This window comes from Oryzias melastigma, unplaced genomic scaffold, assembly GCF_002922805.2.
Source record: "Oryzias melastigma strain HK-1 unplaced genomic scaffold, ASM292280v2 sc00308, whole genome shotgun sequence".
Lineage (NCBI taxonomy): Eukaryota > Metazoa > Chordata > Actinopteri > Beloniformes > Adrianichthyidae > Oryzias > Oryzias melastigma.
The window spans coordinates 59,848-76,898 of record NW_023416917.1 but is presented as its reverse complement, the minus strand read 5'-3'; the positions used below and the strand labels follow the sequence as shown (position 1 = coordinate 76,898).

At 40.2% G+C, this 17,051-nt stretch overlaps 1 protein-coding gene, 1 long non-coding RNA gene and 2 other non-coding genes across 6 annotated transcripts in view; 3 read left to right on the top strand and 1 right to left on the bottom strand.

The window, feature by feature from the left end:
- Positions 1–4,418, top strand: part of slc25a3a (solute carrier family 25 member 3a) — a 9,493-nt gene extending 5,075 nt beyond the window's left edge. For 2 of the 3 annotated variants that reach the window (XM_024263312.2, XM_024263313.2), the window contains exons 4-8: positions 633–812; positions 2,422–2,603; positions 2,878–3,050; positions 3,636–3,746; positions 4,019–4,310. In XM_024263312.2, coding sequence (XP_024119080.1) covers positions 633–812; positions 2,422–2,603; positions 2,878–3,050; positions 3,636–3,746; positions 4,019–4,179 — 807 coding nt within the window. In that variant the 3' untranslated portion in view covers positions 4,180–4,310. Of the gene's footprint in view, positions 1–632; positions 813–2,421; positions 2,604–2,877; positions 3,051–3,635; positions 3,747–4,018 lie in introns of all 3 variants that reach the window. The other variant, XM_024263311.2, reaches the window with a different exon arrangement.
- On the top strand, positions 2,645–2,830 carry LOC112140379. The gene has a single exon (XR_002918160.1). It is a non-coding gene; the product is annotated as a small nucleolar RNA SNORA53 (small nucleolar RNA).
- On the top strand, positions 3,771–3,956 carry LOC112140378. Its single transcript, XR_002918159.1, has one exon. It is a non-coding gene; the product is annotated as a small nucleolar RNA SNORA53 (small nucleolar RNA).
- A 5,787-nt stretch (positions 4,419–10,205) lies between the features above and the next one.
- The window catches only part of LOC118598302, a 7,909-nt gene continuing 1,063 nt past the window's right edge, over positions 10,206–17,051 (bottom strand). The window contains exons 2-3 of the long non-coding RNA XR_004947432.1: positions 12,874–13,187; positions 10,206–11,064 (exon numbers count right to left, since the gene is read on the bottom strand). This is a non-coding gene — a long non-coding RNA (uncharacterized LOC118598302). The remainder of the gene's footprint in view (positions 11,065–12,873; positions 13,188–17,051) is intronic.

Genomic DNA, 17,051 nt, shown 5'->3' with positions numbered 1-17,051 from the left:
AATAAACAAGCAGGAACATTATTCCAGAATAAATCAACTTAAACCTTAAATAACTTTCAATATTTTCCTCTCCATAAAAATATATTTGGTCAAAATTATACAAGTTAGAAATAAGCACAAGATAACGTGGGACCATTTCTGGAGCTGCAGGTTGCAGACTCCTGTTCAGAGAGAGAACACGACTTTCATAGGAAACAGAACAGGACTCTCAGGACTTCATGCAGGATCAGGTGGATCTGTGCACAAGCTGAAGGAGTTACACGGTCAAATTGTACTCGAGTAAGAGTACACTTACTATTTCTACAACTTGGAATATAAAGTATTTATCCAAAAAGGTACTAGAAAGTAAAGTATTTATCTAAAAGGTCTTTGGTTACCATCCAAACATCAGATTTATGTTATCATGCTGTAATAATATGGATAATTTGTATGAATAAACAAAGATGAAACGGGATAAATGCCCCCGTCTGTGTGGCTGAAGGAGAATGTGATCAAACAATCTGAACATTAACCCCCACCCCAGTGTTCCATCCACCCCAGTGATCCATCTACTCAGATTACAACTGAATCTAGAAGTTACCTTTGTAACGGAGTACACATTTCTCTCAGTGACTAAGCCTTTTCTCTCCCAGGTGAACCCCGACAAATACAAAAGCATCGGAAACGGCTTCGCTGTGACCGTCAGGGAGGATGGGGTCCGAGGACTGGCCAAGGGCTGGGCCCCCACCTTCATCGGCTACTCCATGCAGGGGCTCTGCAAGTTCGGCTTCTATGAAGTGTTCAAGATTCTGTACAGTGATCTGCTGGGAGAGGTGAGCGCATGAACCATAGCTGACTCGTACCTGCAGCACATCACTGAGCATATGTAATCAGATAACCTTAAAATGACAATCGAAATGCAATATTTATAAAATCCTGACATACAAGGGTAATTTCTGGATAAAATGTTGAACCTTTAAACCCTGTGAGTTTTATAACTATGGTTTAGCTTAATTATAGATGGACACTATTATTCGCAAGGGAAATTGCTTGTGGAAGGGAACACATATAAGACATATTGCCCAATGGTGGGGAGTAGCTACGCAAATCTGACGGCGCTAATCTCCCAGAAAAGACACATGAGGGTAGTGGAATGATATAAAAATCAAGCATCTTTTATCTGTCGCAGTAGAACGGCATAGATTGAGATGCATCAACATAGACGCACATTGATGTGACATAGACGAGAGGTCCACACAGACAGACTCCCACATGTCTAGCCTGGCCGTGCATCATCGGACAGCGCTCTACGGCAAGAGAGTCACCAAGACATTGAAATCCAGGAGAGGGGAGGAGGGTTTCCATGACAACAGGCTCTGCTCATCACACCTTCAGTGGATTGTTTTGGTTCGGTCGAGGGAGTGTGCCCTTGGCTCGGGAGTTCCTGATTTGTCCTTTTCTTCTTTTTCATGTGTTACTGTTTTATGCTTTAAATCGGGGGTCCCCAAACTACGGCCCACGGGCCGGATCCGGCCCTCCTCCACTTTAGGGCCCTAAACTGTTTTGGCTAAATTAGACATTTTTTCAGTTTTTTATGCTAATTTTGCATTTAGCTAATATTTCAGCTACATGCTAGCAGTCTTGGTTAATTTAGGCTTTTTTCAGTTTTTTAGGATAATTTCGAGTTTAGCTAATATTTTAACTCTATATTATGTGTTTTTGTTTTATAAAGATTTTTACATTTTTTTGGCTGATTTGGTACTTCACTAACATTTTAGCTAGCTATCAACTTCAGTGTTTTTAACTATCAGTTTAAGCTTCTTCAGCTATTAATTAATCACAGGTAATGCTATATGTCTAATTTTTAGAATGTTTTATTATTGTTTTCTTTGAAGATTACAGAAATAAGTTATTTAAAATTTGGTTATGTATGACTTTGGAAAACCATAAATGTTTATATTTAGGCTGTGATTGTTACACTTCTCTGTTAGCCTACAAACTGACCCCGCCCCCACATCAGAGAAGAAAACAGTCATGTGGCCCTCACAAGAAAAAGTTTGGGGACCATTTCCTTAAAGTCCCACTCTAACTATATTTCAGTTTTCAAAGCGCTCCCAGTGTTTTTTTGAATTATGATTTTGCAAATTGTGGTCAAAATCAAAATCTTGTGTTGTTTTCTAGAACATAGTTTTTGCAGAGCAGCAGAAGTTCATTAGAAATTCACTTTTGAGTTGTGGACGGGACTGTTGGTCCAAAAGTAAGCCTCCACTGACGTCCCATCATCCATTTGTTTAGCTTACAGCATCAAGCTAAAATGCGTTGCTCCACCAATATAGGAGCGGTCACCAACACTCCCTCCTGGTTGGACCTGAACACCACGGTTCTGGTTCAGAAAGTGTTCTGTGGTAACTCTGCTGTACGACCTGTCCCCTCCCCCCGCAGGAGAACACGTACCTGTGGAGGACCTCTCTGTATTTGGCGGCCTCGGCCAGCGCAGAGTTCTTTGCCGACATCGCCCTGGCTCCCATGGAGGCGGTTAAAGTTCGTATCCAGACCCAGCCGGGCTACGCCAACACTCTCCGGCAGTGTGTCCCCAAGATGTACGCAGAGGAGGGAATCTGGGCGTAAGTGTCCCCCTCCTCAACTTCCTGACATCTCGCATGTCCGCACGCTCCTTAGATCCACCTCTGGGGGGCGCTGCCCCCAGCAGCTTTACGGCTGCACAGTCGGAGGTGCTTGAGTCATTGGCGTGCCACAGCAGTCTACCTGTCCTGCAGCCCCACCTGCAGCACCGGCTGCCCCGCCGTGGCGGGGAGAGCCCCCGGTGCTGCCAGGCTGCAGGACGGACACACGAACACTCGGGTTGAGCTGCTGGTTTTTAACAGTTTGTGTCTGCAGCTTTTATAAGGGGGTGGCCCCGCTCTGGATGAGGCAGATCCCGTACACCATGATGAAGTTCGCCTGCTTCGAGCGCACCGTGGAGTTGCTCTACAAATACGTGGTTCCTAAACCCCGCAGCGAGTGCAGCAAAGGAGAGCAGCTGGTCGTCACCTTCGTGGCCGGATATATCGGTGAGTTCCCCACATGAAGAGTTACAGGAAGCATCCTGTTCGACACATGACCTAAAGTGTGTTTTGGATTTTGGCTCCTTGTGCGATGGAGTCCGACTCCCCTGGTGTTCGCTGTTACCTTAATACCACACAAGCTAATGCTCAGTAATGTTGGACAAAAAAAGGTTGGAGATAAGTCGATCCAACTTTACTGCATTCACAGTAATTCTAGAACTGTTTAGTATCACGCTAACGTTGGCGTGTTCACAGTACTTTCAACACCGTGTTGGTATTCTATAACAAACATTACTGTGACTTCAACTCCAAACCTTGTTACCAACAGGAAACAGTCTGACCTCTTCAGGGCAGCAACTATGAGGCCCACTGTTGAAATTGGGACCTTATAGTGTGAAAAATAAAGTTTCATTCCAACTGTTTTTTATGTACATGCTCTCCATTATGAGAAAAGGAGATCATAATAGAAACACAATTATCTTTGATTCCGTACACGGTTTAAGAGTTACGTATTCATAAGAATGTCAACCCTGGAGTCGGAGTTCTGGTTCTGTCTTTGAGTATGTTCCTCACGTTCGCTCCTCTCCACAGCTGGGGTCTTCTGTGCCATCGTGTCCCACCCCGCTGACTCGGTGGTGTCGGTGCTGAACAAGGAGAAGGGCAGCACGGCTACGCAGGTCCTGAAGAGGCTCGGGCCCAAAGGTTGGTACCGCCGCAGTCCAGAACCGCACGCTCCTTAGATCCACCTCTGGGGGGCGCTGCCCCCAGCAGCTTTACGGCTGCACAGTCGGAGGTGCTTGAGTCATTGGCGTGCCACAGCAGTCTACCTGTCCTGCAGCCCCACCTGCAGCACCGGCTGCCCCGCCGTGGTGGGGAGAGCCCCCGGTGCTGCCAGGCTGCAGGACGGACACTCTGAATAGAGCTGCTGAGTGCTAGTGGTGGGGTGACACTCATGGGGTGTTTGTGTGTCTCAGGTGTGTGGAAGGGTCTGATCGCTCGTATCATCATGATCGGAACGCTCACCGCCCTGCAGTGGTTCATCTACGACTCCGTCAAGGTGTACTTCCGCCTGCCCCGCCCCCCTCCCCCCGAGATGCCCGAGTCCCTGAAGAAGAAGCTGGGCCTCACAGACTGAAGCCCCTCCCCCCTCCTGTCTGAGTCCACCACCAGGCTTTATTTATGCGCGCTGCTGCGGTTCGAGGACAGAACGGGTGTTCCTGTAGAAACTAGAACATGCAGATTTAATAAAAATGTTCTGGAAACTTCCTGATTGTTTTTGTCTAGAATCTTGAATATCTACCCTGTCACCTGAAAACACCTCACTGGAAGCTGCTTCAATCCTTCTGTTTAATAAAGAACATCCATCAGTTGTGATCATTCTGAGGGAAATGAATTCAACCACACACTCACAACTCAATCCTGTTATCACAATAAAACTAATGAGCTCTTAACACCGGATCTGTCCTTTTTAACTCATAAATCACAAACTGATTCACCGCAACATCACAGAGATTCCTGACTAACCTCATCTTTCAAAGTGTCCATCACCATGGAAACAGCTGATCCCTGGTGATATCCCTCCTCCACCTTTAACTCCTCCCACACCCATTGACATGAATATCAATAGACTGATCAACCTTCCCTGCTCGTGTTCCAAATAGGAAGTACCTGCTGGTTTCCAGAAGGCAAGATCTCATAGACTTCCACTGAGAAATAGACAGTCATCTTTCTTTAGCGCAAGTTATAAAATGAACAATCCGAAGCCATTTAAAAGCTTGTGGTGCCTGCTGGCCTCCAATATTTGATTGGCAGATTACCCTGATCTGCTTTCAGTGGGAGGGGTGTGCACTTTAAACAAGCTGGAAATAGCTCACTCATTATTGGTGACAGGAGTTCCCCTAAACGGGTGTCAACACGCACAAGGAAATAAATCCAAAACACATCTTAGGTCACGGGACGAACAGGATAAACATTTATAGAACACTCTAAAACTACATTTTTAAGACTTTAAAACTGTAACTTTTAAATATAATTATGAACTAGATATATAGCATTACCTGTGATAATGCTAGTGTGAATGTTGGATGATGGCCGCTGAAGATGATGAAATTGATAGCTAAAAATGTTGAAGCTGATAGCCAGCTATGATATTAGCTAAATGCCAAATTAGCTTAAACAAAACAAAAAACTTTGGTTAGTCAGAACAGCTAGCATGTACCTGAAAAAAAAATAGCTATACTAGTGCTGATAGCTGAAGATGCTGAAATTGAGAGCTAAAACGGGCTGAAAACGCTGAAGCTAATAGCTAAAAAATGCTGAAGCTAATAGCTGAAAACGCTGAAGCTAATAGCTGAAAACGCTGAAGCTAATAGCTGAAAACGCTGAAGCTAATAGCTGAAAACGCTGAAGTTGATAGCTGAAATCATTGAAACTAATAGCTGAAAACGCTGAAGCTGATAGCCAGCTAGAATATTAGCTAAATGCCAAATTAAAGCAAAAAACAAACAAAAAAACTTAGGTTAGTCGAAGCAGCTAGCATGTAGCTAAAAAAAATAGCTAAACTTCAAAATATCCTAAAACCTGAAAAAAAACTGAATTAGCTAAACAGTTAGCAGTTGGCTGAAATATTAGCTAAACTCCAAAATAGCCCAAAAATCTTAGTAAATGCCATAAAATCCAAAAAGCTATCAGAATGCTAATTTTTAAAACTGTAACTTTTAACATAATTCAGAATAATAAAAAGGCAGGAATATTATTCCAGAATAAATCAACTTAAATAACTTTCAATATTTTACTGTTCAGAAAAATATATTTTGTCAAAATTATTCAGGTAAAAAATAAGCACAAGATAACATGGGGTCATTAATAACAATAAAATAAAATGATCTGGAGGGCCGGATCCAGGCCTTGACTTTGACACGTGGTCTAAAAACGTGACTCAGACCGAGTCAGACCAATAGCTGTCAAAGGGTTGCAATTGTCTGAAAATGGCAGTAGACATATCAGGAAGTGATGGCGAAGGCTCTGGCCTGATTTCACGAGTGTTGAAGGTAATGCATTTCCTATGGGGGGCCTCCACACCTGTTATGTCCAGTTCTTTTAAAATAATCATGAGCATAGCCCATGTTCACACTGGACAAACAAGGAGGGGCTTCTTCTCCTTTTCTTCTTCTACGGTTTACTTGCACATTTCCACCACATACTGTTGGTTTGGTGTGAAAATCTGCTCCAGGCTTTTTCTTTCATAGCCCAATGTTTGAAAGACTTGGTGTCAGAATTCCAGCCGTGAGCAATCCACAATTATTAGTTTGTCCTCCGTGATCAATTTTCAAACAGTCGGCACTTTGGACAAAACGATTCAATGAGTAGAATTGAATGAATTACCAGGAAGCAGCAGTCTTCAAGGTTCTCAGTGTCCTCATTAGACCTCACACAGGTAAGCATGGAGTTCTCATCCCTCTGTGCTTCCTGCAGTCAATAAGCCCCAGCTGATCCTCTGGTTTGTCTCGTGTGCACCCATGTAGATATCCAGTAGAGGTCAGCCTTGGACTGAAAAAGACAGATAGTAGAACATAGACTTCATAAGTATTCATGCTGAATATCTGACTATTTAAATCAGTGATAGCATCCTCACTGTACAGCAGGAGTGTCAAACTAATCACACAAGGAGCCAAAATCCAAAACACACCTTAGGTCGCGGGCCAAACAGGATAAACACTTATTGAACACTCTAAAACTACATTTTTAAAACTGTAACTTTTTAACATAATTATGAACTATATAGCATTAACTGGTATAATGCTAGTGTGAATGCTGCAAGCTGAATTTGGCCACTGAAAATGCTAGTGCTGATAGATGAAGATGCTGAAGGTAACAGCAAGCTAAAATATTAGCTAAATGCCAAATTAGCCTAAAAAAGCACATGTCAGCCAAAATAGCTAGCATGTAGCTGAAAAAATAGCTAAACTTCAAAATAGAAAAAAAAATTAAAAAAAAGACTTAATTAGCCACAACAGTCAGAATGTAGCTGAAATATTAGCTAAACTCCAAAAACAGCCTAAAAAATCTTATTAAATCCAAACATAATCCAAAAAGCTAGCAAAATACAAAATTTTAAAACTTTAAAATCGTACCTTTTTAACATAACTATGAATAATAAAAAAGGCAGGAATATTATTCCAAAATAAATCAACTTAAACCTTAAATAACTTTCAATATTTTACTCTCCATAAAAATATATTTTGTCAAAATCTGAAGATGCTAAAGCTGATAGCTGAAAACACTAAAACTAATTGCTGAAAAGCTGAAGTTTTTTAGTTTAGTTAAAATGTCAGCTATATGCTAGCTGTTTACGCCAATTTAGGCCTTTTTTTTAAGAAAACAAAGTGTTTTATGCTGTTTTAGAGTCAGGCTAATATTAACATGCTAGCTGTTTTGGTTAATTTAGGCTTTTTTCAGTTTTTTTAAGCTATTTTAAAGTGTAGCTATTTTTTCAGCTACATGCTAGCAGTTTTGGCTAACCTGAGTTTTATTTTTTTTTTCGGCTAATTTGGAATTTAGCTAATATTTTAGCTGGCTATCAGCTTCAGCATTTTTAGCTATTAGCTTTAGCATTTTCAGCTATCAGCTTCAGCATTTTTAGCTATCAATTTCAGCATCTTCAGTGGCCAAATTCCTCTTACAGCATTCACACTAACATAGCAGGTGATTCTATATATCTAGTTCATAATTATGTTAAAAAGTTACAGTTTTAAAGTTTCAAAACTGTCGTTTCAGAGTGTATCCTGTTTAATGCATGACCTAAGGTGTGTTTTGGATTTCGGTCCACTGTGCGATTGAGTTAGACACCGCTGCATTACGGGGTCCTGAAAACACTGGTAACAAATAACAGTAGGTAATTCAAGCTAAATAGACGTGTTTCCGTGATAGGAAACCGGATATGTAGTCAGCCAGAGTATCAGTGTGCCTAGGTCCATGATTCATGCTAAAACTGAAAGGTGCAAGGTGAGATAAACCACCTTGTTATCCTGACGTTCCTGTTTTTCATACTGTTGATCCACTGCAGCCCATTGTGGTCTGACTCTAGGTCGAATTCACCTCCCAAGAGCTAAAAATTCAAACTATCCAAGGCTCACTTGATGGCTAGGGCTTCCTTCTCAGTCATCAAGTACCTGAGCTCTCTCAGCAGTAGTTTGTGACTGAGGTACAGGACAGGCCTCTTCACCATCATTCCTCTGGACAGAACAGCTTTAATTCTCACCTGCACCAGAAACTGTTTCTGGAAGTCTAGACTGGTTAAGACAGGACATGAGCACCTGGCATTCCTCAGGGCATCAGAAGACCTTTCACACTCAAGTGTCCAACATAACGGGGTTTGGTGATGCCTTGAGAGAGAGGCTAGTGAGAGGGGCTGCCAAAGTTATGAAGCCCAAAAAAGATCTCAGCTGTTTCTTGGTGTGAGACCTCTTGGTCTTCTGTGTTCTTCACTTTATCAACCACATGGTGAATGTTACCCCTTCCCAGCTGAAATTCACGGTTTCCTTCTTGTCATTTCCGTGGGTTCAGTGTTAGCCCTGCCTCCTCAACAGTTTTGAGAATCTTCTCAAAATGACATGTGGTCTTCCCATGAATTAGTAAAAATCACCACATCATCTAAATCGACAGAACAGTAACCAGAACCTCTCAGAAGGGTGTCCATCAGTCTCTGGAAGAAGCAGGCGCTCCGTGTAGACAGAATGACATCACACTGAATTAGGGCTGAGTCGATTAGTCGACTAATCGATGACCAATCAACTATTAAAATAGTTGACGACTAATTTAATAGTCGATTAGACTTGATATTATATGGAGTGAGAATGTTGTAAAGTTGAAAGTTATAATGGTATTCTGCTAGTTTTGGAATATTTTGGCATTTATTAAGGTTTTTTAGGCTAATTTGGAGATTAGCTAATATTGCCGTCTGTTTTGGCTAATTTAGGGTTTTTTAATTTTCTTTTGGCTAATTTCGAGTTAAATTAATATTTCAGCTAGCTGTTTAGGCTAATTTAGGTTTTTTTTCTCGTTTTTTATGCTAATTTGGCATTTAGCTAAAATTTTAGCTGGTTCTCAGCTTAGCATTTTCAGCTATTAGCATTAGCGATTTCTGCTATCTGCTTTAGTGTTTTTAGCAGTCAATTTCAGCATGTTCAGCTATCGTCACTAGCATTTTTGGCTGCCAAATTCAGCTTACGGGATTCACACTTGCATTATCACAGATAATATATATCTAGTTTTTAGTTAGCTTAAAGATAGTTAAGATGTGTGCTTAACATTCATTTTGTGATCTAAAAAGAACAGTTTTTATCCTGGACTTGATCTCTGCCAGGGCAGAAGTTTGCCTTTTATCATCATTAGGGAGAATGTCCCTGATTTCAGATACAACTGAAACTTCCCCGTGTTCCTTCCTGACTCAGAGCACCAGCAGGAGATCTGTTTGAGCTCCTCCCCAAACCATGGAGACCCTTGAAAACAACTAGAGTTATTTCAAAGTCTGTTATTGGTGCGTCCTATTTGCTGGTTTTACAGAACATTTAATGAGTCCAGCCAGAGAGATTTAATGTGACTTTTAAAGACCCACTCCAATGAAAATTGTGTTGTAACATTTTTCTCATGATGGAGGACACATATTAATACAATTATGGTTTAAGTATCATTTCCAAATGCTTCTTTATTTAAATAATTGTGAAACAGGAGCAGATGAAAGTATTTCAATTGAAAAAGCTTGGATGGGAGGGGGTGACAGGGTGGGTCCAGATTCATCTCTTCTGATCGATACGTAGGTCTAAGTGTCATCTGCAAAATATTGGTCGGATAAGTTGCTTCTACGTATTAGCAGGTCTGGAGGAAGCATGTACTGATTGATCAGATCAAGTCCCAGGATGGACCCCGCCTATAATAAGGGCTTCCATTTGTGTCCTTCATCATCACCTTCAACAATGGATGAAGGTTTTCAAGAATTGCACACTCAAAATAAACGCTACAGACAGCCAGACGCTAGGAAAGTTCTGTTGATCTGAGACCTCAGGGACAAAGTTATTTCTCGCTTTACCAGCATGGATTAGACATTTGTGGAGATTATGTCTACTTTAGAGAAACTCTTTGTTTCAAAAGTCAACAAGGGGGATCCAGACTTTACCGAACAGGATGAGGAAACCATGTTACAGTATATCGTAATGTTGAGGGATCTGCTGGAGTTTGGCAATACTGAAGAAATTGATGAGCTAATCTCACATGGTATCAAAGAGTAACTGCTGCTGGGAATCAATCTGATGCTGGAGAAATGTTTTCATGAACAATCCCAGGGCAGGGAAACAATTAAAAACGTTCAACTTCTTTCATCCTACAGCTCAGCTCCACAAATCAAATCACCTTTATTTATCTATTAACAAGAACATGGTCAAACAATTAAAAGGTTAAAAAAAGTTAAACTAAATAGTAAAATATAGAACAGTAAAAATTAAAAGTTTGCTCCCTTCTGTGCTCCTTCTTTGACCTTGGAACCTCCAGGAGAAGCTGGTCAGGCTGTTGGTGCAGAAAAATGTTTGAAAAAGTTCTGTTAAAGGGGCCACATTATGACTTTCAGGGTGAACTATATCCATATCTATGATCATATATTACCTTCAGGACACTAAAAAACAAACTATTTATGAAATATGAGTCATTTTTGTGGACCGTTTTAATACACAGAAGTAAAAGAACTCGATCTCTGAGGCTCCGCCTTTGGCTCCTTGTTGGTCCCGCCCATTTCACGACATCATCCAGACATAGTAGTTTTCTCTGCAGATTACATTCAAGATGAGCCTCTTCGTCTCAGATTACAACGCTTTGCTGATGATCACCTAATGCTCTGCGGAGAAAGTGGGTGTGTGTTCCTTGTATTCTGGGGGCGGAGCTTGCAGAACAGATTCTTCCTGGAGGGGCCGGTTCACTAATGCTGACGTCAGCTCGATACCAACCGCTCGTTTTCGTGGGTATGGGGCTTCTGCAGAGAGCGCAGGTTTTTAGAGGATTACTCTTAAATGAACGGATCAAAATGTGTTCTTTATAGAGAGGAATGAACAGTATAATGCACTTAAAACATCAAAAAGTAGAATTTTCATGGTAGAGCTCCTTTAAGGTTCCATTTCTACCAGAGACCCAGCAAACTGCTCACATGAGGAACCTAAAGTCAAACTTGTGCAAACAACACTGATTACAACACTCAGGAATTGTGACAAAGTCTGAGCTTCCTTTAACTTTGGACGAACGTGTTGTCCTCTGGTTGGCCTTTCGTCACACTGAAGGACTGAACATAAACTGACTGTTGAACTAATAACATCAATAACATAGTAGAAATAAACTATTAATTACAGCATGTACTCCAAAGTTAGGAAACACATGGAAAAAGGTGTTGACAGAGTGCTACTAGACACTGGTATTACTGAGGTTGAGATTCCTCTATAAGCTCAGAGAAGAACTGGGACAATGTGTTGGCCTTTGTTAACCTGTACAAACCTAATTGTGTTGATGCTCTCTCAAGTGAAGAAACCGGACTGTAGTTTTTAATATGCCCACGACCTCACAAAGGCTGAATCTAACCGTGTCCCTACGGTTTCTCCCTACCCCTACATTTAGCCCTCCAAATGGAGAGATTCCAATTATGTCCAAATTCCCACCCTGATCCCAAACTACTTAAAAACTACATAGTCCGGGACTATCTAGTTCTCTGGAAATTAAAAGCAATGTGCTCACTACTTTTCTTTGTTTTTCTAAACACCAGAAAAGTGAAAATCTTTGTTTATTTGACTCCACTGTGTTCTGATGGTGAAAATGTGGATGGTTTACTCAAATATTACATTAAAACACATTTTTTTGTCCTAAATTGTTCGACCGAAATGCATTGTGGTCTATATTCACTAATCTAGTGAGCATCGATGCATGCTAGTTTTTTTCAAAGACTTCTGGGAACATTCTAGCTCACTTTTGGATTTAGTAGATTCAGACAGTATTAGAAAACATTACCTGTACAATAGATTTCACATAGGAACCATTAAAAAGTGAAATAGTTTTTATCTCAACCCATAGCTGTCAAAGCCATTGACGGTATATAGAGGACTGGACTGAGTGACCCCTCCCCCTTTACATTCTCTGCTGGTTCAGAGAAGCCAAAATCCCATAGACTTCAATAGAGAAATAAACAGCTATTACTCAGTCTTTCTATCTGTCAGAGTTACGATTGTTGTTCTGATACTTCTTTTTCAAAATATATTTTCTTTATCGTAAGTTATTTACGTTATAAACTGACCAATCATATGCCTCAGTAAAAGCATGTGGTGCTCGCTTATCCCACCTCAAATGTTTGATTGATTAGATTCTCCTGAACTATTTAGTGGAAGTGTTACAGTACCAGTGGACCTGTTGAATCTTCGGTACAGATGTTTAGGCCATAATAAATGAGGGAGATATTTTTCCATTAATTTATCTAAGAACTAAAGACCAAACTGTATTGAATCTGGTACCACCCTGCCAGTAGGTGGCAGTGTTGGGTTAACAAAGAGAGAAAGATCAGACGTGTATGTGGGTAGTTTTTGAAGAAGCTCTACACTCAGCCATTTCTCCTACTTTTAGATGGGTCACCCCCCCTTCCCACAGCAGCTTCTCCTGTTTTCTGTCAGGCTGCTATTAGGGTCCATCTCCCTGGAGGTTGTCTCCTGAAAGCATCTTCTGCTGACAAAGGTATGGACTCACCTGTGCATCTCTGCACCCGTGGACCAGGGGGATCAAGGGGTCATGGGAAATGGAGTTCACTTACCTGTAGGAAAGAGGTGTTGGTGTTTGAATAAAACATGGCAGACGGAGCCGGAGCAGTAATGGCCGCTCTGCTGCGTACAGGTGAGTCCACAGGTGAGTGTGAGTGCGCGGGGGTCGGGTCAGCGCTCCATTAACACCATGAAAACAGACCGCATGGATCGGGTTCATCCATTAATGCTGCATTTCTTTGTTTCCTCTAAAGCATCTTTTTGGAGGGGGAGGGGGTTGCATCAACAGATAAACAAGCTTCTGCTGTGTCCAGAATCCATCCATCCGTCCATCCATCCATCCTCCCATCCGGGGAAGAAGACAGCCCTTCATGAACAGAGAGAGAAACTACAGATGATGACTTTAGCGATGAACAGGAGCTCTGAGCTACCAGGGAGTAGATGACTTTGATTTCTAGCTCTAAAGATGATTCCAGAACCGTGCTGATGAAGTGGATGCTTCACCTGCGGGACCGTCCCAAAAAACAGTGGTCCCTTAACCTTTTTAGGCCACGGACCAGTTTAATGTCAGACAATATTTTAACGGACCGGTCCAAATGGTGCAAAGTTGGTGTTTGATTTTAAGCATCTGTTTTTTTTTTTCTTCAAATTTCAAAACTTTAAGTAGATTATCAACAAACCTTTAAATGTGTTAGTGGGGTATGTTTTCATATTTTATAGTAATTTTCAAAAAAGTTGGAGTTCACGTTATTTTATACCTAGTTTACCTAATATTTTATACCTATTTTATACAGATTTATGCTAGCTTTTTTGACTAATTTGGCATCTACTGATTTTTTTTATGCTAATTCTGAGTTTAGCTAATATTTACCAACACGCTAAAGTTTCTGACTAGTTTATTATCTACTGGAGGTTCATTCATTCATTCATCTTCCAGACCGCTTCTTCCCTTTCGGGGTCGCGGTCTACTGGAGGTTTTTAAGCTAATTTAGAGTTTAGCTTCTATTTTAGCAACAACCTAACGTTTATAACTAAATTAGTTTACTGGTGAATTTTAGGCTATTTTGTAGTTTAGCTATTATTTAATCAATGTGTCAGCTTTTTTGTGCTAATTTGTTATATATTGAAACTTTTTAGGCTTATTTGGAGATTAGCTAATATTTTAGCAACATGCTAACATTTTTGACTATTTACAGCACTTTTAAATACCAGTCCTCGATCTGGAGGTTTTGATATGGTCGTCTCTTTTAAACTTTTTAAGTTTTTAATTTTTTAAGTCTGCAATTGTTTTTTAAGTTTACAATACTTTGTAATTTTATGTCATTGTTTTTATTGGCTCTTATACTTTTATCATAGTGTCTCTTTTTATTTATTTTATTTTTTACATTTTTTATTATATATATGTACATTCTTTTATTGCTTTTAAGTATTTTATCTGTTGTGTCTTTGTGGCAAATGGACCTTGAGTCTGTAATAAAAGTATCTATTTAGTTTACTGAGGAATTTTAGGCTATTTTGGAGTTCAATCAATTTCAATCAATCAATTTATTATTTGTAAAGCACTTATAAAAGTTGACGCCGCCAAAGTGCTGAACAGAGAAGTGAAATCAATAAACAACAACAAAGAGAAGCAATAAAAGCAATAAAACAATTAAGACAACGACATAATGAGGTACATAAAACAAACACTAAAACAATAAAAACTAGCTGACCCACTAAGTCTGCACAATGGAGGTGAAAGCCTGGTTAAAAAGATACGTTTTTAAAAGTGACTTAAAATCACTGACAGAACTGGCCGACTTGACAGAACGGGGGAGCGCATTCCAGAGCTCGGGACCAGCAAAAGGCTCTGTCTCACCTGGTCACAAGCCGAGTCCTGGGAACCGTTAACATTTGATCTTCAGATCTGAGGACTCGGCCCGGACGGTAAAAATGTAAAAGTTCAGAAAGATAATGAGGGGCCAGACCATGCAGACATTTAAAAACCAAAAGTAAAATCTGGACGTCATCTGCGTAGCAGTGGAACGAGACATTATGTTTTCTGGAAATGGAGTTTAGCTAGTCTTCAAGCAATGTGCTAGCTTTTTGGTGCTAATTTGTTATCTACTGAGGTTTTTTATGCTAATTTTGAGTCTAGCTCATATTTAATCAACACAAAATATTTAATGAAAAATGACATATTTTAGGGATTTTCAAGCAATTTTACTAAACATTTTTTAGAAGTTTACGTCCACTTCAGCGCTCTTTCATAGTTATTTAATGAAATTATTTTTTTTTTTTAGCAAATTTAACATTTTACAAATAGCTTTTGCATTTTCAGTAAAACCTTTCAGCAATTAAAGTAAATTGCGTCACCAATTTCTTGTTATCATTTAAAAGTTTCAGCATCTTCAGCGACTTTCAGCAAAAAGCATTCACACTAGCATTATCGCAGGTAGTGCAGCTTTTCTAGTTTACTTTAACTTTTCAACCGTTAACACCATCAACGTCCTTCCATTAGATTGTGAAGGAGAAAAGTGTTACAGTATCTATCAGTTACAGTGTCTTAAAGATTTTGTGTTTTAGCGACAATTTGGATGTTAGAGGGTTAAAGGCAAACAGATTAATCATACATATATATATATTTTACATAAACTTGTGTATTTCTTTTTAACTTTCTATGCCAAATATTCTTAACAGATCCCTGTCTCATTTAGCTTTGCTGAAAGAAAATTCTTAAATGTCTCTTTAACAAATTTCCACAAATCAGAGGCAACTTTAGTTTCTTTTTTATCTGTAAAATATTTGCCACTGTTTTAAACTTCGTAGATTTTTCCCTTTAAAGTCCAAATGGATGCTATCAACCGCTCGCTAACTCCAGACTCGTCTGACAGTCACCATTTCTATGCGATACAGACACCGCCATTTGAAGCCAGTGGACAGTGATTGGTCCAAGTCGCCTGAGTCATGTTTCTATGGTAACCACTCTCGCCTATCAAGAGTAAGATTGTTTGAAGTCCACCACTGGTTGTATATAGAGAACTGGACAGAGCAGGTTTGATGTCACCCATAGAAAACACCTTATTTCTGGCTCCAGTGAAATGAAGCCAATTCAGTCACAGTGTTTCCAGGATACTGTTGCCTGGCTATATTTAGAGCCAGACAACAGTGATTGGTCCGAGTCAACGTTTCTATGACAACTACGGTAGCCAATCAGGAGTGAGCTTGTTGGAAGTCCACACCCCTTCGACTGAAAGCGGCTTGGGAGAATCTGTCAATCAAACAATGAAGGTGGGGCCAGCAGCCGCCGCATGCTTTCACTGAGACATCTGATTGGTCTGTTTAAAACTTTAATAACTTGCGATAAAGTAAAAATATCGTGAAAAAATCTGGATTAGTAAGAAGGTTTTAAGAAAAACAGCAAGACTGGTTAGTTTGACAAATATAATTTTTGAGGAATCGCTGTTTATTTCTCTTTGGAAGTATGGATTTTGGTTTCTTGGAACCAGGGGGGCTTCCTGTTTGGAAAGAAGGGGGAAAGGGCCACTCTGTCCAGTTCTTAAGTACAGTCAATGGTAGAATGTGCAGGAATACTGACACGCTTTGAATACTGACACGCTTTTATACCTGCCAAACCGAGAAGAGGAAAATTACTCTGGATCAGAGCCAACACAGCTGTGCTCACACGCATGTGAGAGCGCATGCTCTCACTTGCAGACGTGCACTCTCACATGCGTGTGAGCAGCCATCTTTGCATCAGTTTCTGTGACTTTATGGTAAGAAAAATGTAGTCCTGCATGGTTTTGTGACCCCCACACACATATTCTCCCACTGTTCTTCTAAATCTGATTTATGACAGACATGAAAGTCCCTGGAGAACGGCAGCTGCATTTCAGGTCACATGATCAAAGGGGGAGGGGCTTGTCAACAGTGTGCACTGCAAAAAGAGCTAGCCTAAAAATAGGAAAAGAACACTGATCACTAAGCTCCACCTGTTTTTACCCGTTCAGTAAGGATTCCAAATCTCAGGTAATAACTTTATTTAGAAAATAAAAGTATAATTTTTACATTTCAAAATAAAATAATTGACTAAAACACGTATAAAAACTTTTCTTTGTCTATACTAATGGTAAGTATTTTTTGTTAGTTTTAAGCAAATGGTTTGTGTCATGATTCTGCCCCACATTCACCTGCCTGATTGCTCATTCTGAACACCTGCGCGCTCCTCTATTTAAGACTCTTCCCCTCCAGA